The 15,060-nt window shown below is 47.9% G+C and overlaps 1 protein-coding gene across 1 annotated transcript in view; it reads left to right on the forward strand.

The window, feature by feature from the left end:
* The window catches only part of patj (PATJ crumbs cell polarity complex component), a 48,466-nt gene that overhangs the window by 7,929 nt on the left and 25,477 nt on the right, over positions 1-15,060 (forward strand). Inside the window, exons 9-19 of the mRNA XM_036519513.1 lie at positions 1,308-1,577; positions 1,779-1,881; positions 2,072-2,160; positions 2,493-2,634; positions 3,934-4,065; positions 7,208-7,287; positions 7,771-7,827; positions 7,968-8,102; positions 9,169-9,363; positions 10,210-10,278; positions 11,148-11,348. Of these exons, the coding sequence (XP_036375406.1) occupies positions 1,308-1,577; positions 1,779-1,881; positions 2,072-2,160; positions 2,493-2,634; positions 3,934-4,065; positions 7,208-7,287; positions 7,771-7,827; positions 7,968-8,102; positions 9,169-9,363; positions 10,210-10,278; positions 11,148-11,348 (1,473 nt within the window). The remainder of the gene's footprint in view (positions 1-1,307; positions 1,578-1,778; positions 1,882-2,071; positions 2,161-2,492; positions 2,635-3,933; positions 4,066-7,207; positions 7,288-7,770; positions 7,828-7,967; positions 8,103-9,168; positions 9,364-10,209; positions 10,279-11,147; positions 11,349-15,060) is intronic.

Here is a 15,060-nt window from a genome sequence, read left to right on the forward strand (position 1 = left end):
ATATGCTTTTTTACACCCTGTCCCGCATTAGAAGCGTGTCAAATATGTTCAGAAATGTCAGCACCACTCTTAGTCACCCACCAGCAGAAAGGGAATAATTGAGAGAAATGAATTCAGAAAGTGCATGTGCACAAAAGCCTCGGTTAAAAACGGCTTTGCATATCAGCCATTGTGTCATAGAAGAAAAAATGATCACTCTTTAAGTGGATTACACTCCCATAGCTCAGTGCTGCAGGCCAGGGTTCTTCAGAGAGGCAGAGTAACAAAGATATGCAGGGAGGATTTATCCTAACGAATGGAAGTCCTGACAAGGCCTGTGTACTGTTACAACTGCAGCTTTTGCCTTTTTCCCTTTCTTCTCCTTTATTTTTTCTGTTTGGACAGCGGCCCCTTTTAAAGGCCACGGTTAACACAGGAATTTGCCATTTGATTGTTAAAAAAGCCTATTTGATGTCAGATTTAACCTCTTCAAATTTGTTATCCAGGAGGAATCTGGATTGAAAATCTTGTCCCGTGTTGAACCCCCCTCCCACCCCGCCTCCTCTCCCCTCCAATGTCCAAAGCTGGGCACAAAACCTCTCTTGTTCAAAAGGCACAGCGCAGTGTTTCACACATCACTGGATCTTATGCTCCAAAAAAGCTGTCAAAATCGGGGCTTTGTTATCTCTGGCATTTTCCATTTCCACGTTTAATGGCTGCAACTCTGGCGGCACAATGCCGCTGCCCAGCTTCAATACGCCCCTGCTGTCTCGCGCACATAGGCAGGGAGAAGCCGGGGAGGTTTCCTGCACAACTTTATGCATTGAACGCCTTTCATGTCTATTTTTTCCCCCGTTACGGACAAAGGCTACCATTCTCCCCCTTCTGTGTCTTATGATTTCTTTTTTCTCCCTTTTCTTTCCATCCCAAAAGTTTACTCTGCTTGATCTTTGCTTTAAGAATACATTTCCCAGCTCAGCTCGGCGCACTCGGGTGAAATTTCCCTGTTGAAGTGACACATGAAATAAGTTTGGCCACATCACCCAGAAACACAGTGTGAGGACATATCTACCAGTGACAATAATCTGCGCCCAGTGGGAATGGACAGGACTGAGCACTTCCACTGTCCTTCAGGGTTTGAGACTTGAGGAAAAGCCGTGATAGCTGTTTGATTTTTAAGTCCAAATGATGAAATATGTTTTAGAGGAAGTTGACAGGGTACAGAACAATCTTGCATAGCCCTTGTGGCCTGCGAATGATCAGCCTCGGTCTGTTTCAGCGCGGGGCCTCCCCTGTTGCTGATTTCTCCTCTCGTTCCTCTTTGCCAGGACGGTCGGCTGCGGACGGGCGATCACATCCTACGCATCGGCGACACGCCAACCCAGGGCCTCGCCAGCGACCAGGTGGTGCGGGTGCTGCAGGGGTGTGGCAGCCATGTCCGAATGCTCATCGCTCGTGACCCCCTGGGCGAGCCCCGCCCTGCTCCCCCGCCCCCGCCGACTCCCGCTGCGGCGCCCGTCTCCGCCCTGCCCCCTCTCCCACCCACCCCGCCCACTCCACTTGCCCCACCTGTCCCGCCTCGCAGAGGGAGCAGGACTGTAAGTGTGAGGAAACAATGGGCAGAAGCACCTTCCCTGGGTGTGGGATTAAACTAGCAGATGGAGGATGCAGTTCACATGTCATCTTCTCATTCTTGTCTTTCTTTTCTGGGGCCTGTATAAAATTTTAAATGTGGCAGTTTTTCTACATTTACATGTTCGTGTACATTTAATCTTGCTCGTTTTGGTTCTGTGCCGCAGCCTAACCTGGAGGGCTACGAGATCCATGAAGTGGCACTGAGAAAGAAAGAGGGCCAGAGCCTCGGCATCTCCATCGTGGGCTATAACGCCTTAACCAGCGAAAGTGAGACCCAGAAACCCATTAAGCTCTGTCACTAGTCACCAACACTGTCTGACCCCATTAGTAATATATGTACTGCTGTTGAAAGTTGTTTATTTTCATGGTAACTAACAGTTTCCTGGGTGTTTGACTTTGTGAAGGGGTCTTCCAGTCCTCACGTTTTTCACCCAGCCTCTCTCCTGGATGATTTCAGACGCTGTGGGAGTTTTTGTGAAGCACGTTGTTCCGGGGAGCGCAGCTGAGCAGAGTGGGAATATCCGAGTCCATGACAGGATAATAGCGGTGAGGCTGTTAATCACTTTTTAATTAGCTCTACCTTAATTAACCCTGCATGTGTGTACGTCTACAGGAAGGGGTGGGGGGGAGATGAAGCGAAAGGGACAGAAGACGCCTGGAGGGGGGTGTAATGTGCCTTTTGAGGCTGAATGAAAGTCTCTTTTTATTCCTGGTCCAGTAAGAAATATGGAGAAGGCAAAGGCATGCTAAGGCACTCCCATGCTAGACTTTCCGCTTGGAACAGAAATCTCCTGTTGCAGCCTTTGTAAGGTTATCCCGCACGATTTAGTCAGACGAGTCGGTCAGTAACTCGCATGATGTGCTCGGATACCTGGCAGCTGGACGGGGTGAACCTCCAGGGCTTCACCAACCAGGAGGTGCTGGAGGTGATGAAGAGGACGGGGCAGACAGTCAACCTCACCCTGGTCAGGAAGATGGCCTCGCCTAAACGCGTTTCCATGGAGAGGTCTCTGGATAAAGGTAAATTCTGCGCCCTGCCATGCCCGGGTCTTTTCTGATGTCTGACCAGGCTCCTCAGGCCTTGCCCTCAGTGTGTCTGCTCCTCAGAACACCCTTCCAGGCCTCTCATTCTCTCTGGGCATGTTAGGGGTTAAAGCGAGATGATTGGTTGAATTTGACTCCTAATTTCTTGGTTGGAGCAGAAACCTGCAGGCACTGCCAGCCCACAGTATCTAATTTGAGTAGCTGTGCTACACAGAGGAGTTAAACATGTTGGTCTGAAAGTAAATCGGGGGAAAAAATTATGTGAACAATTGTAACTGTAGACAAGTATTTCCTGAATGAACCTTTTTCATTATTTTAGCTCAAAAAGGACTTGAAGGGTTACACCCATTAGAGAGCCTACTTGCTAACAAAATAATTTGCCTGTTTTCCCTCATGTCTGCTTTAGTCATATTGGACTTGGAGGGCGTACCGGGAGTTTCAATTTTACAGAGCAAGTTAATAGAAAATAACTCAGCCTGTGTTAAACGGCATGTAATGATTTGCTGAAAAGACTCCACTGGGCCACATGAATAGGATGAAGTAATCAGTAAACCTGTCCCACTTTTCCTCCGATGGTCTGAATTGGAAATTTGCTTGAAACAGGGAGAGAAGAATATGAGCCATCCTCTATTAAGTTGGTAGCTGTGCCTTAAGTGGCAATTAGTGCATAATGGTTCTGTTTCTTCACGCGCTACGCTGCGGATGCACAGATATCGTGTTAACAATAAAAGCATGAATCAGCAGTGGGTGCAGAGCAGTCATTTTGTCTGTGTGATATTTGTGAAATGGCTGAACTGGGTGCAGTTTTCAACACGCAGAATGTGTCATCCACTACAAATTCACGAGATTCCCTGGCAATAGTACTAGATTTTGGAATTACACTGGTGTCATATGCTTAACCTCAAATGGCAAATTCAATAAAATGGACAAAAGTTTTAGGTGTTCCCAGTTGTGCGCAGGATCTGGACCGGAGACTCCCAATTGGAGCTGCAGGGTATTGTGTGTGTGTGTGTGTGTGTCTGTGTGTGTGTGTGTCTGTGTGTCTGTGTGTTTGTGTGTGTGTGTGTGTGTGTGTGTGTGTGTGTGTGTGTCTGTGTGTGTGTGTGTCTGTGTGTCTGTGTGTCTGTGTGTCTGTGTGTCTGTGTGTCTGTGTGTTTGTGTGTCTGTGTGTTTGTGTGTCTGTGTGTCTGTGTGTCTGTGTGTCTGTGTGTCTGTGTGTTTGTGTGTTTGTGTGTATGTGTGTATGTGACTTGAATATGTTTTTCTGCCTCACAGTCCAAAGGGAGTCCTCACGCGTGTCTCTGAAGAGGTCCGCTGAGATCAAGGTGCGGTCAGACGTGCCGAAGACCCCGGTGGTGGAGCCCACGGACAGCGCGGTCTCCGCGATTAAGCCGCAGCTGCTGGGAGGTGAGATCACACACTCCCACAGTGCACACCAGGACAGGGATAGCGCACCAGAGAGGGGGCCGTGAGCAGCGCTGCATTTCACAAGGCCCACATGTTTTCACATTTCACTCTCACGGCAGTCTGCTGATGGATGGGTACAACAACAGGAAGACAAACTGAGAGGCGGGCAGGCGAGCATTGGTGTAGCGTGGGGATTTGTACGTACACTAGGGGGCAGTGTTGCAGTCAATAGATAGCTTTGGCCCAGAACTGATTCGTTAGGTAACAGAAGAGCAGGTGATGCAAGTGCATGGAGAGAGAGTAAATACTGTATGTCCGTGTGTGATCATTTCTGGATGCGTATTCCTCATTGCAGAGGAATGTTCAGAGATTCAGATTTCATAGCTCTGCACCTACTGTACGAACTCCGACCCGATCGGAACCCCCTGCCGCGTGCAAGAGCAGAGTCGTGAGATGTACAGCTTCCATGCAGGGTTAGAGTTTCCGCCTGGTTTTATGGAGGCTTTTCCCCCTTCTTTATCTCTCCCTTCCTGCATCCCCTTCGTTATGGTCGCTCATTTTGGGGGTTTTTTAATGATCTGCGCCTCGCCTGTTGAGGCATTACTCAGGCGCTGGAACCCGATCGGGCGGCGCGCCCCTGCGGGCCGGGTCAGTGCGAGGGCAAGCCGTCACTCTCGCCCCAACCCCCCCACTCCCCCACCAGCCCGTCTGCGCCATAGCGGCACGGGCACTGTTACAGTCATGCTAGACGGCCCTGCAGATATAAATATCAAGATAGCGGAGCTGTGAGCGGAAGAGCAGCCCAGGGCTGGGGCTGGTGGTGTGGCTCGCGTTACACTGCGGCCTAATTAATCCAGACAAGGCCCTATACCTGCCAAATTTATAAATAAAGTGTTCTGTTGCACCGGGCCAATACAAGCCCAGGATAACAATGATGGCTTGTCAGGGGCTTATTTCCCAAAGGGGGAATCGCACTGCTTGTAAAACGATAGGCATTTTAAATCAAAACACCCCCCCACCTCCCTTTTTGAATCTTTTCACTTTTTTTTTCCTAAATTCTCAAAAATTATTTTGCAATTACGACACGTTGAGGACTTGATGTGCTGGGAAGGTCTCAGTGCGGATAATGGCCCGAGCGTTGTGGTGCACTGAGCTGAAATGGGATACAGTGCAGGAGCTGGGAGGGAATGTTCAGAACCTCATCTCGGTTTGCAGATGATTGCTTTGGAAGCGCTGTTGAGTTCAATATTTTTTGTTTGTCAGAGTTTGTTTAGTGTCGCACAGAGGCCGGGGAGAGACAGATGCTGAACACGCTTCCAACTCATTATGAAAAAGCTCCTCGCAACTTGTAGTCCTTTTTATGCCGAGCAGCCTATCGGGTTGCTGGTGAAGTGGCTACATATAGATAGTGCTGGGCTCTAATGCAGAGCTGGGTTTGTGGGGTGATAGGCAGAGGTTGTCCAGTTGCCATGGACGTGCCGTGATCCTCCTTTGAAGGGTGGAGGCAGACCCTGCTGACAGAGTAGGTGTTGGCTCTCAGCCGGGGGTGGGGTGGGGGGAGTCAACATTAACCTCCACCCAAACCCCATTGATTATAGATTCCCGTTCAAGTGGCTGTCCGGTTTGAATTATTCTCCTGGCTCTTTTCTCGCGTGGCGCCTGGACCGCAGATGTTTCTGGTGGGTTCTGACATCCAGTATTTATTGCTGTATTTATTTTGTTAAACATGCGTGATTAATCGCTCTCTGATATTGCCATAAGAAATGCTAATTTAATCAGGGTTTCTCTGCTGGTGGAGCAGCCCGGGCGTTTGCGCGCGGAGGCCACTCGGGTACAGGCGCCGCTGAAACGGTTACACACGCCTGGGGACGCTCGTCGGCTCGGGACGCTCGGATTGCAAAGGAGCGCTCCCGCTCTCTTTCTCACACTCACGCAGTCTGCTTATTTGCTCTGTGTCCCGCAGGTACACCCCGACCCCCCCGCCCCCCCCCCCCCCCCCCCAGCTCGCTGGAAAGGAGCACAGCTGTCTGTCTGTCAGGGGAGCGCGTTCCTGTTTGTTCCTGCTTTTCTCCATCCAGTGCGGTTTACACATCGCTGTTAGCGGCTGGATTGTTGCTTTTTCTGTTTACCGTTAAAAGGCCGCTCGGTCCACTTTCATTTGTTCGCCGGCTGGGGATTGTGATTATTTTCATCTTAATTAGAGTGTGGATAATTCGCCTTCTTATAAATAGTATCCTTCCCCTAAGCTGAGGGGGGAATCTTGGCTCCCCGCTTCCTGTCTGCTGTTGCTGGAGCTGCTCTTGTGTGTTAGCGGGTGCCCGGCGATGTAATCGTAAACGACACACAGAGCTGTTGACCAGAGAGATGGAGGGTGAGAAGTGAGGAATCACATGTGGCAGCCAGAGACGGCCTGCTTGTCTGTGGCAAGGAGCTTTGGAAGGCTTCTCCCCGCATCTGCCTGGAGTTTAGAAGAACTATTCAACTTTACAGCAGTAAAGCACTTACTGTTCTTCTTTAAACACCATTTTCTGCTGAAGGTAGAAAGGAGCTCATTCCAGAGTGATGGTGCTCTAACTCTGTCAGTAACTGCAGTTAGACTCTAACTTCACCCATACAACTACTATATGATGCTATTTCTATAATTGCACTTACACTGCAACTGTAACCATCCAACTGCTATGTCATGCTGTAACTTAATGTAACTAGTAATACTGCAACTGCAGCCATGCAACTACTACATGATACTGTATCGCTAACAGCAGTGATACTGTAACTGGACCCATATGACTATATGATGCTAAATCTCCAACTGCACTGATACTGTAACTGCACCCATGCAACTATTATGAGGATGTAACTATTAATGCATTACAATGATGTAACTTCTTATAACTGGTTACACTGTTAACTGCACCCTCAGCCGCAGTGCTGTGGGTAGCAGTCATATACAGTCATACAGCAGTGCTTTCAGTCCCTATCAAAGGCCCATGTCTTCTCATCTCTTGTGTCTCCTTTCATTCATTTCATTCATTCATTATCTGAATGTCCCTGCTCATTGCAGTTTGATATTGTATGCACCTAGTATTTTGTTATTTTTTACTATCTCTGTCATCCTCCTGTTTAACTCACTGATTTGTTGTAGCCCCAGACCAGGTGTCTTTGACGGAGAGGGAGCTGAGGGCCAAGTGGGAGCAGGCTCTTGGGCCTGATTACAGAGTCTTGGTAAGAACCAGTGAAAGGACCCAGCAAGAAGTGGGTTACAAACATCAAGCATAAAAACCCAAGCATTTTCTATCGAAACAACACCAGCAAAATAAATGAGGCATACAAAATCACATACGTTTCATATGGAGACATGCTAGTGTCTAAATATCAGCATTTGCATTTAGTCCAATAACATCATTTTTTCCTTATTTAATTAAAATTTGTTGCATCATAAGACTGTGTGTTTGTGAGGTACTGCAACAGTATAGGGAATGAGGATACAGTCATCTTCTGCATTGCTGAATGAAGTATTTTTGAGACTCATTTCCAATGAAGAGTAGGAGAACTTTGGCCTTAGTGAAATTGTCAATAATTTGCAGTCTGGGGTTAATATTAGCAGTGGAGAGTATCTGAAATTGATGAATAGCTGAAATGGGTGTACTGTATCCCAAATGGTGCATTTTGCTGTCTTGGATTATTGGTATCTCGTTCCTCCTTCAGGTTGTTGAGTTGGACCCTGTCATTGAAGATGATGCTGAACTGCAGAAGTACTCCAAGGTAAGTTAAAATGAAATAAGCACCTAACGAACATTGAGCAAACTCACAGTGGAGCTTATAATAGAAAATGACAATTATGAGTCTTCACTTACACATTTGCTTACTTTGACAATCACGTCTGTCTCCCAACCCCCAACCAGCTTCTTCCTATTCACACCATGCGTCTGGGTGTGGAGCTGGACTCCTTTGATGGACATCACTACATCTCCACTGTGGCCCCTGAGGGCCCGGTGGCCAAGCACGGCTTACTGCATCCAGAGGATGAGCTTCTGGAGGTAACCCATAACTCACAGGTTCTTCAAGGTGTTTCTCTCTCTAGTGTAATCTGCCTAAGCAGTGCATGTTCCTTGTCCTCTTCCGCCTCATGTTTTTTGTCATGGGGTATCTGACACACTGGCTGGTGCGCAGATTGCATTGGGTTGGGGGGGAGGGCTGGGCAGGTTACTCATGCAACCTGGCAGCCCCATGTCTCCAGGAAGACTTGCTGGTGCTGGAAGGGTTGGGGGTGAACGGGGGTGCAGACAGGCCCACCGAGACCATCTGCATGACAGGCTCCTGCCCCTGGTTCCCCACTGCCCCTCTTTCCTGCCCCCTGCCCTGCTTGGCATGGTGGCTGTGGACTGCTGTGCCCTCAGCCTGTTGCTGTTGGCAGAAGGAGAAGGCAGGAGAACCAGAGATGGAAGTGGAGAGGGAATGGATTATGGGAGGTAGGTGGGGGGTTGCGAGTTTGCAAATCCCCGAAGAATCTTTTACATTTGTTTTTTTTGTAAATGCCACGCTTCAGCAAAAGCAAATTCCTCATAACTCAAACCACCCCAGAGGATTGAAGTTGCTGCAGATGCAACATGAAATTAATTCAGGGGGCCTGGATCATGAAATCATGAAACGTAGGGCTGAGGAGCAGGGCCTCTCCGGGTCCAGGCAGATGGCACGGAGCAGCACAGACCTCCAGCAGCTCCCTCCCAGTCCGCCCCATTAAACAGCTATCAAGTGGCACTGCGTCTCCCAGGGTCTGCTTTCCCTCTGAACACCAGCAGGAGTACAGCCCTCCCCCCCTTATCACTCACCCTCCCCCCTTACTGCTGTTTCACCCGCTGTGCCAGCCCCATCCCTCATGATCTCTGCTACTCTCATTCTTTGTGTAGATTTATTTGAGAATTAAGGGGTCAGAAATCAAAAACCTTCATTTCGGCAGGAACGGTCATGGACCATGTTGTTAGTTTCCGCTAGCGGGGATTATATAACCATGTTAAGTTTATGCGGGACATCAGCCACGCTGTACGCACTTGGCAGAAGTGTTTCCAAACGGGGCTCAGCTGGCTTCCTGCTTGCTCCGCGCAGGTGAACGGAGTCCAGCTGTACGGGAAGTCCAGGCGCGAGGCGGTGGCCTTCCTCAGGGAGGTGCCCCCGCCCTTCACCCTGGTCTGCTGCCGTCACCTGACCGAGGAGGGTGGCGAGTTCCAGCCCGAGGCGGAGGAGGAGCCGCAGCAGCAGGACTGGCGAGCTGTCAGCCCAGCGGCCAGCCTGCAGGAGCAGGTGAATGTGCAGCCACACATGCCGTGCACCGCTACATGTACATCTGCCCAAACCAACACTTCTACACATATAGCATGTGAGCTCACACAGTTGCAGGTGCATGAACAGATAGAAGCACAGCGACCGGAATGTGGACAGATGGGAACAGCTAGAGGCTGCACATGTATGTATAATTATAGCCACTGAAACGTACAGATACAAACAGTGTGTGTGCATGTACTGGTGTGAACATAGCTACAGGTACGTACAGAAGTGTCTTTGGAAACAAAAAGCACAAACATCCTATTGACTTGAATATAAGGTGATCCTGATTAGAAAGCGAACTCCCTTCATCCTTTCAAAGAATAGAATTTTCCTAAGTCATCAGTAGTAGATGTGCCAAATCTTCCAGTCGGTCTTGGCTGTATTGTAGTGCACCGTGGGACTGTGTAAAGTAGCCATTGGCTGACGTGCGCCCCTGCGCGAGTGTGGGAAGGTGTTTTGGCTTGCTGTGCTAAACGCTCATTTGACGGTTCCAAAATTGAGGTGAAGAGGAGGGAAAAAAGCCGTCATCTCTGCTGAGTGCGCACTATCCACTGGCGTCACTTTGGCCAGTGGCGCCACCTGTCACCACTTATTAGCAAAGCGTTAGCGTTAGCAGTTTTGACTTGTTTTATAGACTGTTGCATTTTTTGTGTGGGGGGGGAACACTGCCTTATGCGCGGGCCGATAAAGTATGCAAATTAAAGGCAAACGGATACCATGGCACATGGAAAACTGAACATTTCTATAGCAGTTTTTGGATGTTATACAGCGGCGTGGCTTGACGAATTTGCTGTTCATTTCCTTTGTCTCCCCCTGTGTCAGATTCATGATAACCCCCCAGAGGTGGCAGAGCGAGGATCCCCCTGGCACAGCCAGCCCGAGCCTTGTCTGGTAAGCTCAGCGTCTTCCCCAACGCGCTCTTCTTCAGTCTGAGCGTGCAGCTGCGTTTCCGCCGCCAGGGCCGCAGATACATGTGGGGAGAGCCCTCTTTGCATATGCAGGGGAACATCTTGATGCGTGTAATATATTTTATTAATTGTATTTTCGATGGGTTGGGAACGCTCACACAGCATGTAACAAAACCGCGCTGACAGTGAGAACATGACAAGACGGTCCCATCCGTGTAATAAGAACAGCTCTATCTCAGCTCAAGATCAAAGCCGGAGAGCTGCGTTACATCTTGAAAGCGCCTCATAACATTCATCAGCCTAATTCCTTTTAGGCTCTCTCTTTATATCACGTTGGCGATTCAGACGTTTTTCACTGGCTTCTTTCAATGGCTTCTTCCATTGCACAGTGGAGTAAATGGAGAGAGGGTCTGGGGAAGGGGAGCCACTGCTGGGAACCTGGGGGGGGGGGGGGGTAATGTGGTAGAACACGCCACAGACCCCAAGATAGGCCTCGAGTGTCAAGGGGTCAAAATGTGTGGGAATGGCTGGGAAAACATGTCAGCTGGAAAACATTCACATTTCTGCAATAGGCATCGTAGGCATCGCTCTTCACCCCCTGTGTGAGCAGTGGAAAGGCATGCAGCTCGGATCCAAACTCGGTGGAATGACCGCAGTGAGGGCAAGGCAGTGGCCCTCCTTTATTTGTTGCTGCTTGTGTAATTCTCGGTGGTGTGTGGTTGTTTGCAGCTGAGCAGGTTTTAACCTTTGTTGGAAGGCATATGCAGCCGTGGTACAAAGTGGAATAGCCAACTGTGCGTGTGTAGGTGTGAGGTGAGAGAGATGCAGTGTCGATCTCTCCCGTCCCCTTAGGAGGAGGTCATCCCCAAGCAGACTGAGGAGTGGGAGGAGAGGGTACCATCAGAGCAGCGCCACCATGTGGAGGAAGAAGAGGAGGAGCAGGGGGGAGAGGAGGAGGAAGAGGGGGAACTGGCCCTCTGGTCCCCTGAGATCAAGGTGCTGGAGCTGGAGAAGGGGGAGCAGGGCCTTGGCTTCAGCATTCTGGATTATCAGGTAGGGTCATTGAGGGTCCTCTCTGGTATCCGGCGGCACATTTCCACTAAGCCTGCCCGGAATGTGAACTTCAGGGAATAGGAGAACTGATCCCCTTCAATGACCCCGCAAGGGATGGTGGTTCTAGGAAGTCCCGGGCAAATAAATGGACAAATTAATAAATGCAAGGGCTTAAAATGTTCAAAGGCACTATTGGATCTACATCGGCCTGAGCAGAGGTATTCTCTAAGGGGAGAAAGTACACTTAAGCTTTTTTTCCTCCAAAAATGTCTTAAGGTTTTTTCATAAAAGGACTAACTTAATTAATCCCGCTTGACTTTCCTGTGGTTTGATCACAGGAAACGTGCACTGGTGTCACAAGTCATTGGGTTATGAACAAAAAGAAGCTGCGATACCTTTCTGGCAAGAGTCGTGTTTACCTGGAATCAGGCCAGACCTAAACATCAAACAGAGTTCCATTGGGTTTAAATGGAAAGCAGATTTCCTTTTACTTCATTAGTTTATAATCAGGGTTAGTATATTACTCCACATAAGTACCTACCAGAAACCATAAGAGATCAGATAATGAGACGGCTTACAATTCAAAACTAGTCCATTATACGTACTTGCTTCCCTCTGGGACAATCGCTGATTATGTTGCAAAAAGAAAATTCAAAATCATTTCAAACAAAGATTATATTTGCAGAGGGAAGGATGTGGTTGGAGTGGAGCTTTGGTAACGTTATCATGAAAATAACAGATGACAGAAATGTAATGGTGAAACTTCTGAATATGTGGCGGCCTGGGAAAACTTTACAGATGGTGACAATGTGATCTTTTTGTGTGCTTTTGAAAACTGCACCCTATCCAAAAGCTCAAAAATGTGTCTTCATGCACAGGCAAGACTTGGCCATCACTTTTGCCCTCTCTGTTTTTATCTTCCTGGCTGAATCGATCACTGTCCCCATCACTGCATGCCATTAAATAATGCTTTATTAGCTCCTCTAAGACAGGACAGCCAGCAGGATTGCTCATTTAAGTGCTGCTTATTCATTTAAACAGCAAGCAATCATAGTGTTCTCAGGCATAGCCCCTCGAATATGCAGCCACCCCTGAGCCACCCCTCCATAGGATCTACAGAAAGTGCAGGGATAATTGGGCTATAGGGACCTCCGCAGCCTTTGTGTTCATGTGTGATAAGTAGGTAAGTAGGTGTGTGTGTGTGTGTGTGTGCGCAGAAAAAGGTTGTGTGCCTTCCTTTTTGCAGATGTTGTTTAGCCAATGGACTACTGGAGTTTTGCTAGTTGGGATAAAATCTCATTTTTAACCTGAACTGATCTCTCATGCAGTCAAATCTTAGTCTGAAAAGCTTTCAGGTGGTTTCTGTCGATTGTCACTCAAATTGGAGGAATTGAATGAATATCGGGTTTACGTAATGTTAGCTTGTGAGGGGCTGGTGCAGTGTGAGTGATTGACACACACAATGGCACCACAGCATTATCACAGTAACCTGAGTACAGTGATCCCTCACAGGCTGCTCCTCTCTTCACACCAGTGATGAGGGGCATGTATACAGGAACATATGAAATGCATTGAATTCCCAGAAATGTTCAATATCATAGTTCCCTGTTAATTGTTTCATTATTCCTGTAATACAATAGATAGCCTCACTACCCAATTTATTCCATGGCAAGAAATAATTTTGGCAATTTGTTCTTCTTGTTCTTTGTTGTTAATTTGTTCATGAGTTTTTAAGATAGAAATTTCAAGTGCAAATGTGATTTGACTTGGATATAACCATAAATGGTTGTGCACCCATTTCATTTGAAGAAAGATTATCACAGTGGTCACTCAAAACATTTTGTAAACCATAAGGTTGTGATACTCGACTTCATGATGACACTGCCATGGCTCTAATGTACAACAGAGGACTGCCCTGTTCCCCTCTCGATGAGAATTTCACTGACAGCTGAAATGGTCATTGTCTCTGCGTCTTCATCTGAGAATCTTCCCAGCCCGAAACTGAACAGGCTGCATATGTAATTAAGAGATTTCTGATTCTGTGTTTGGGGAGTGTTGCGACTCGGGGCTAAAGCGGAGGACAGGATTCACCCAGCAGACCTTTTTCCCATTTCTGTCTCCCTCTCTCTCGCTCTCTCTGCTGCCAGCTGAGCCTCCTGTCAAGTGCAGGGCGGCTTCTTATCGATATCAGTATTTCTGCTGCAGTGCCGGTGAAGCCTCAGGTGCAGATGTGTGGCCTCTGAGGAGAGAAAGAGAGAGAGAGAGAGAGAGAGAGTGTGTGTGTGTGTGTGTGTGTGTGTGTGTGTGTGTGTGTGTGACCACAAGAGCGAGAATTAATGGGAGTGTTTGCAGTTTTCAGCACTCTCAGCTTGTAATAGACCCTTTTTTTGGACCGTGTAAAGGAGAAGAGCAAGACAGGGATAACAAGGAGCACATTTCTGCTGTCCTTTTTCAGGAGGTGGTGAAAAACTCATTTGAACCACACAGTTTTCATGACGACTGAGTCAACACAGAATCAACATGGTGGAAATCACCTTGCAGTGTATCATTGTATCATTAAGAACTGATTAAGCCAGGCAGATATCAGTTTCAGCCTGAAGCACTGGTGCAATTGTGATTGATTTTAAACAGATGAGTAGGAGTTTACTTGATGCTGGTGGGGTGGGGTGGGGTTAATTATGTTTAAGACTGTGGTTATTTAAATAGTGAGCGGATTTTTCAGTGATTAAGAGAGTAGGGTAAGTGTAACGGAACGTGCACAATTTGTGTGTAGAAATAGTAGGCTAGATATGCTTTTTTAAACGACTTTTTTGTTTCCCAGCACCTATTTCTCTTTCCTTCTTGCTCCCCCTCCCCCCCCTCTCCCTCTCTCCTTCTTGCTGCGAGCTGAACCTTCTCCAGGTCTGAGAGTAGAAATTGATTTTTGTGTAGTGTTTCGAGCAGGGGCCTGCGCTGATAAGGCTGTGGGTGATGCAGGGCCTCACAGCTGCCTGTAGCCTGCTTCAGTCTGGGCTCCGAGCAGAGGTCAGTGCAGTCTGAGACTGCAGCAGCTGCAGGGACCCTGTTTTCTGTTCACCCGTCTCCCATTTGCTTCTCATTACAGCTTCAAACGCACGCTCGGAACCCTTTACATTTTAATATCAAACTGTACGTTCCCACAATAGACCCAATAATTTATTCCCAGTTTCAGCAAAAATGTTCTATTTGGTAAAAAAAAATATATATATTTTTTTTTTTTTTTTAATTCCGCAAACTGCTTGTGGGATACATTGTCTAACAATTTTCAGATCAAATGATATAACGGTTGTCTGAAGGCCATCTCGTGTTAGGTCCATTTTCTGAGGCATGTGAGAAGTCTTGTGAGGTGGACGCAACAGTATCCCGAGCAAAATTACTGCATTTCCTTTTTAAAGTTTCCCTTGACGTGAATGGCGTTTCAAAAAATAAGAACCATGAGCGCAATCGTCACCGCTGATGTGTAAACTAACAGCAGGACCCCCGCGGTATTTCCTGCTGAGAGACGTAATGGAGATTGATGAAGGTGCTCTGTTTTTAAGTGGCCTATCTAAAGCGCCGGGTTTGGGTGGGGTTCAGTGGGGGGTGTCGGGATCAATTTCATCCAAGCCCTCTCGCAGTCATTTAGAAGTCATTTGAAAGTGTTGGAGGAATACATTTAAGAACAGCCTTCCAGTGAAGTGTAATTTATGGAGAC

The sequence above is a fragment of the Megalops cyprinoides genome, chromosome 2, assembly GCF_013368585.1.
Source record: "Megalops cyprinoides isolate fMegCyp1 chromosome 2, fMegCyp1.pri, whole genome shotgun sequence".
NCBI lineage: Eukaryota > Metazoa > Chordata > Actinopteri > Elopiformes > Megalopidae > Megalops > Megalops cyprinoides.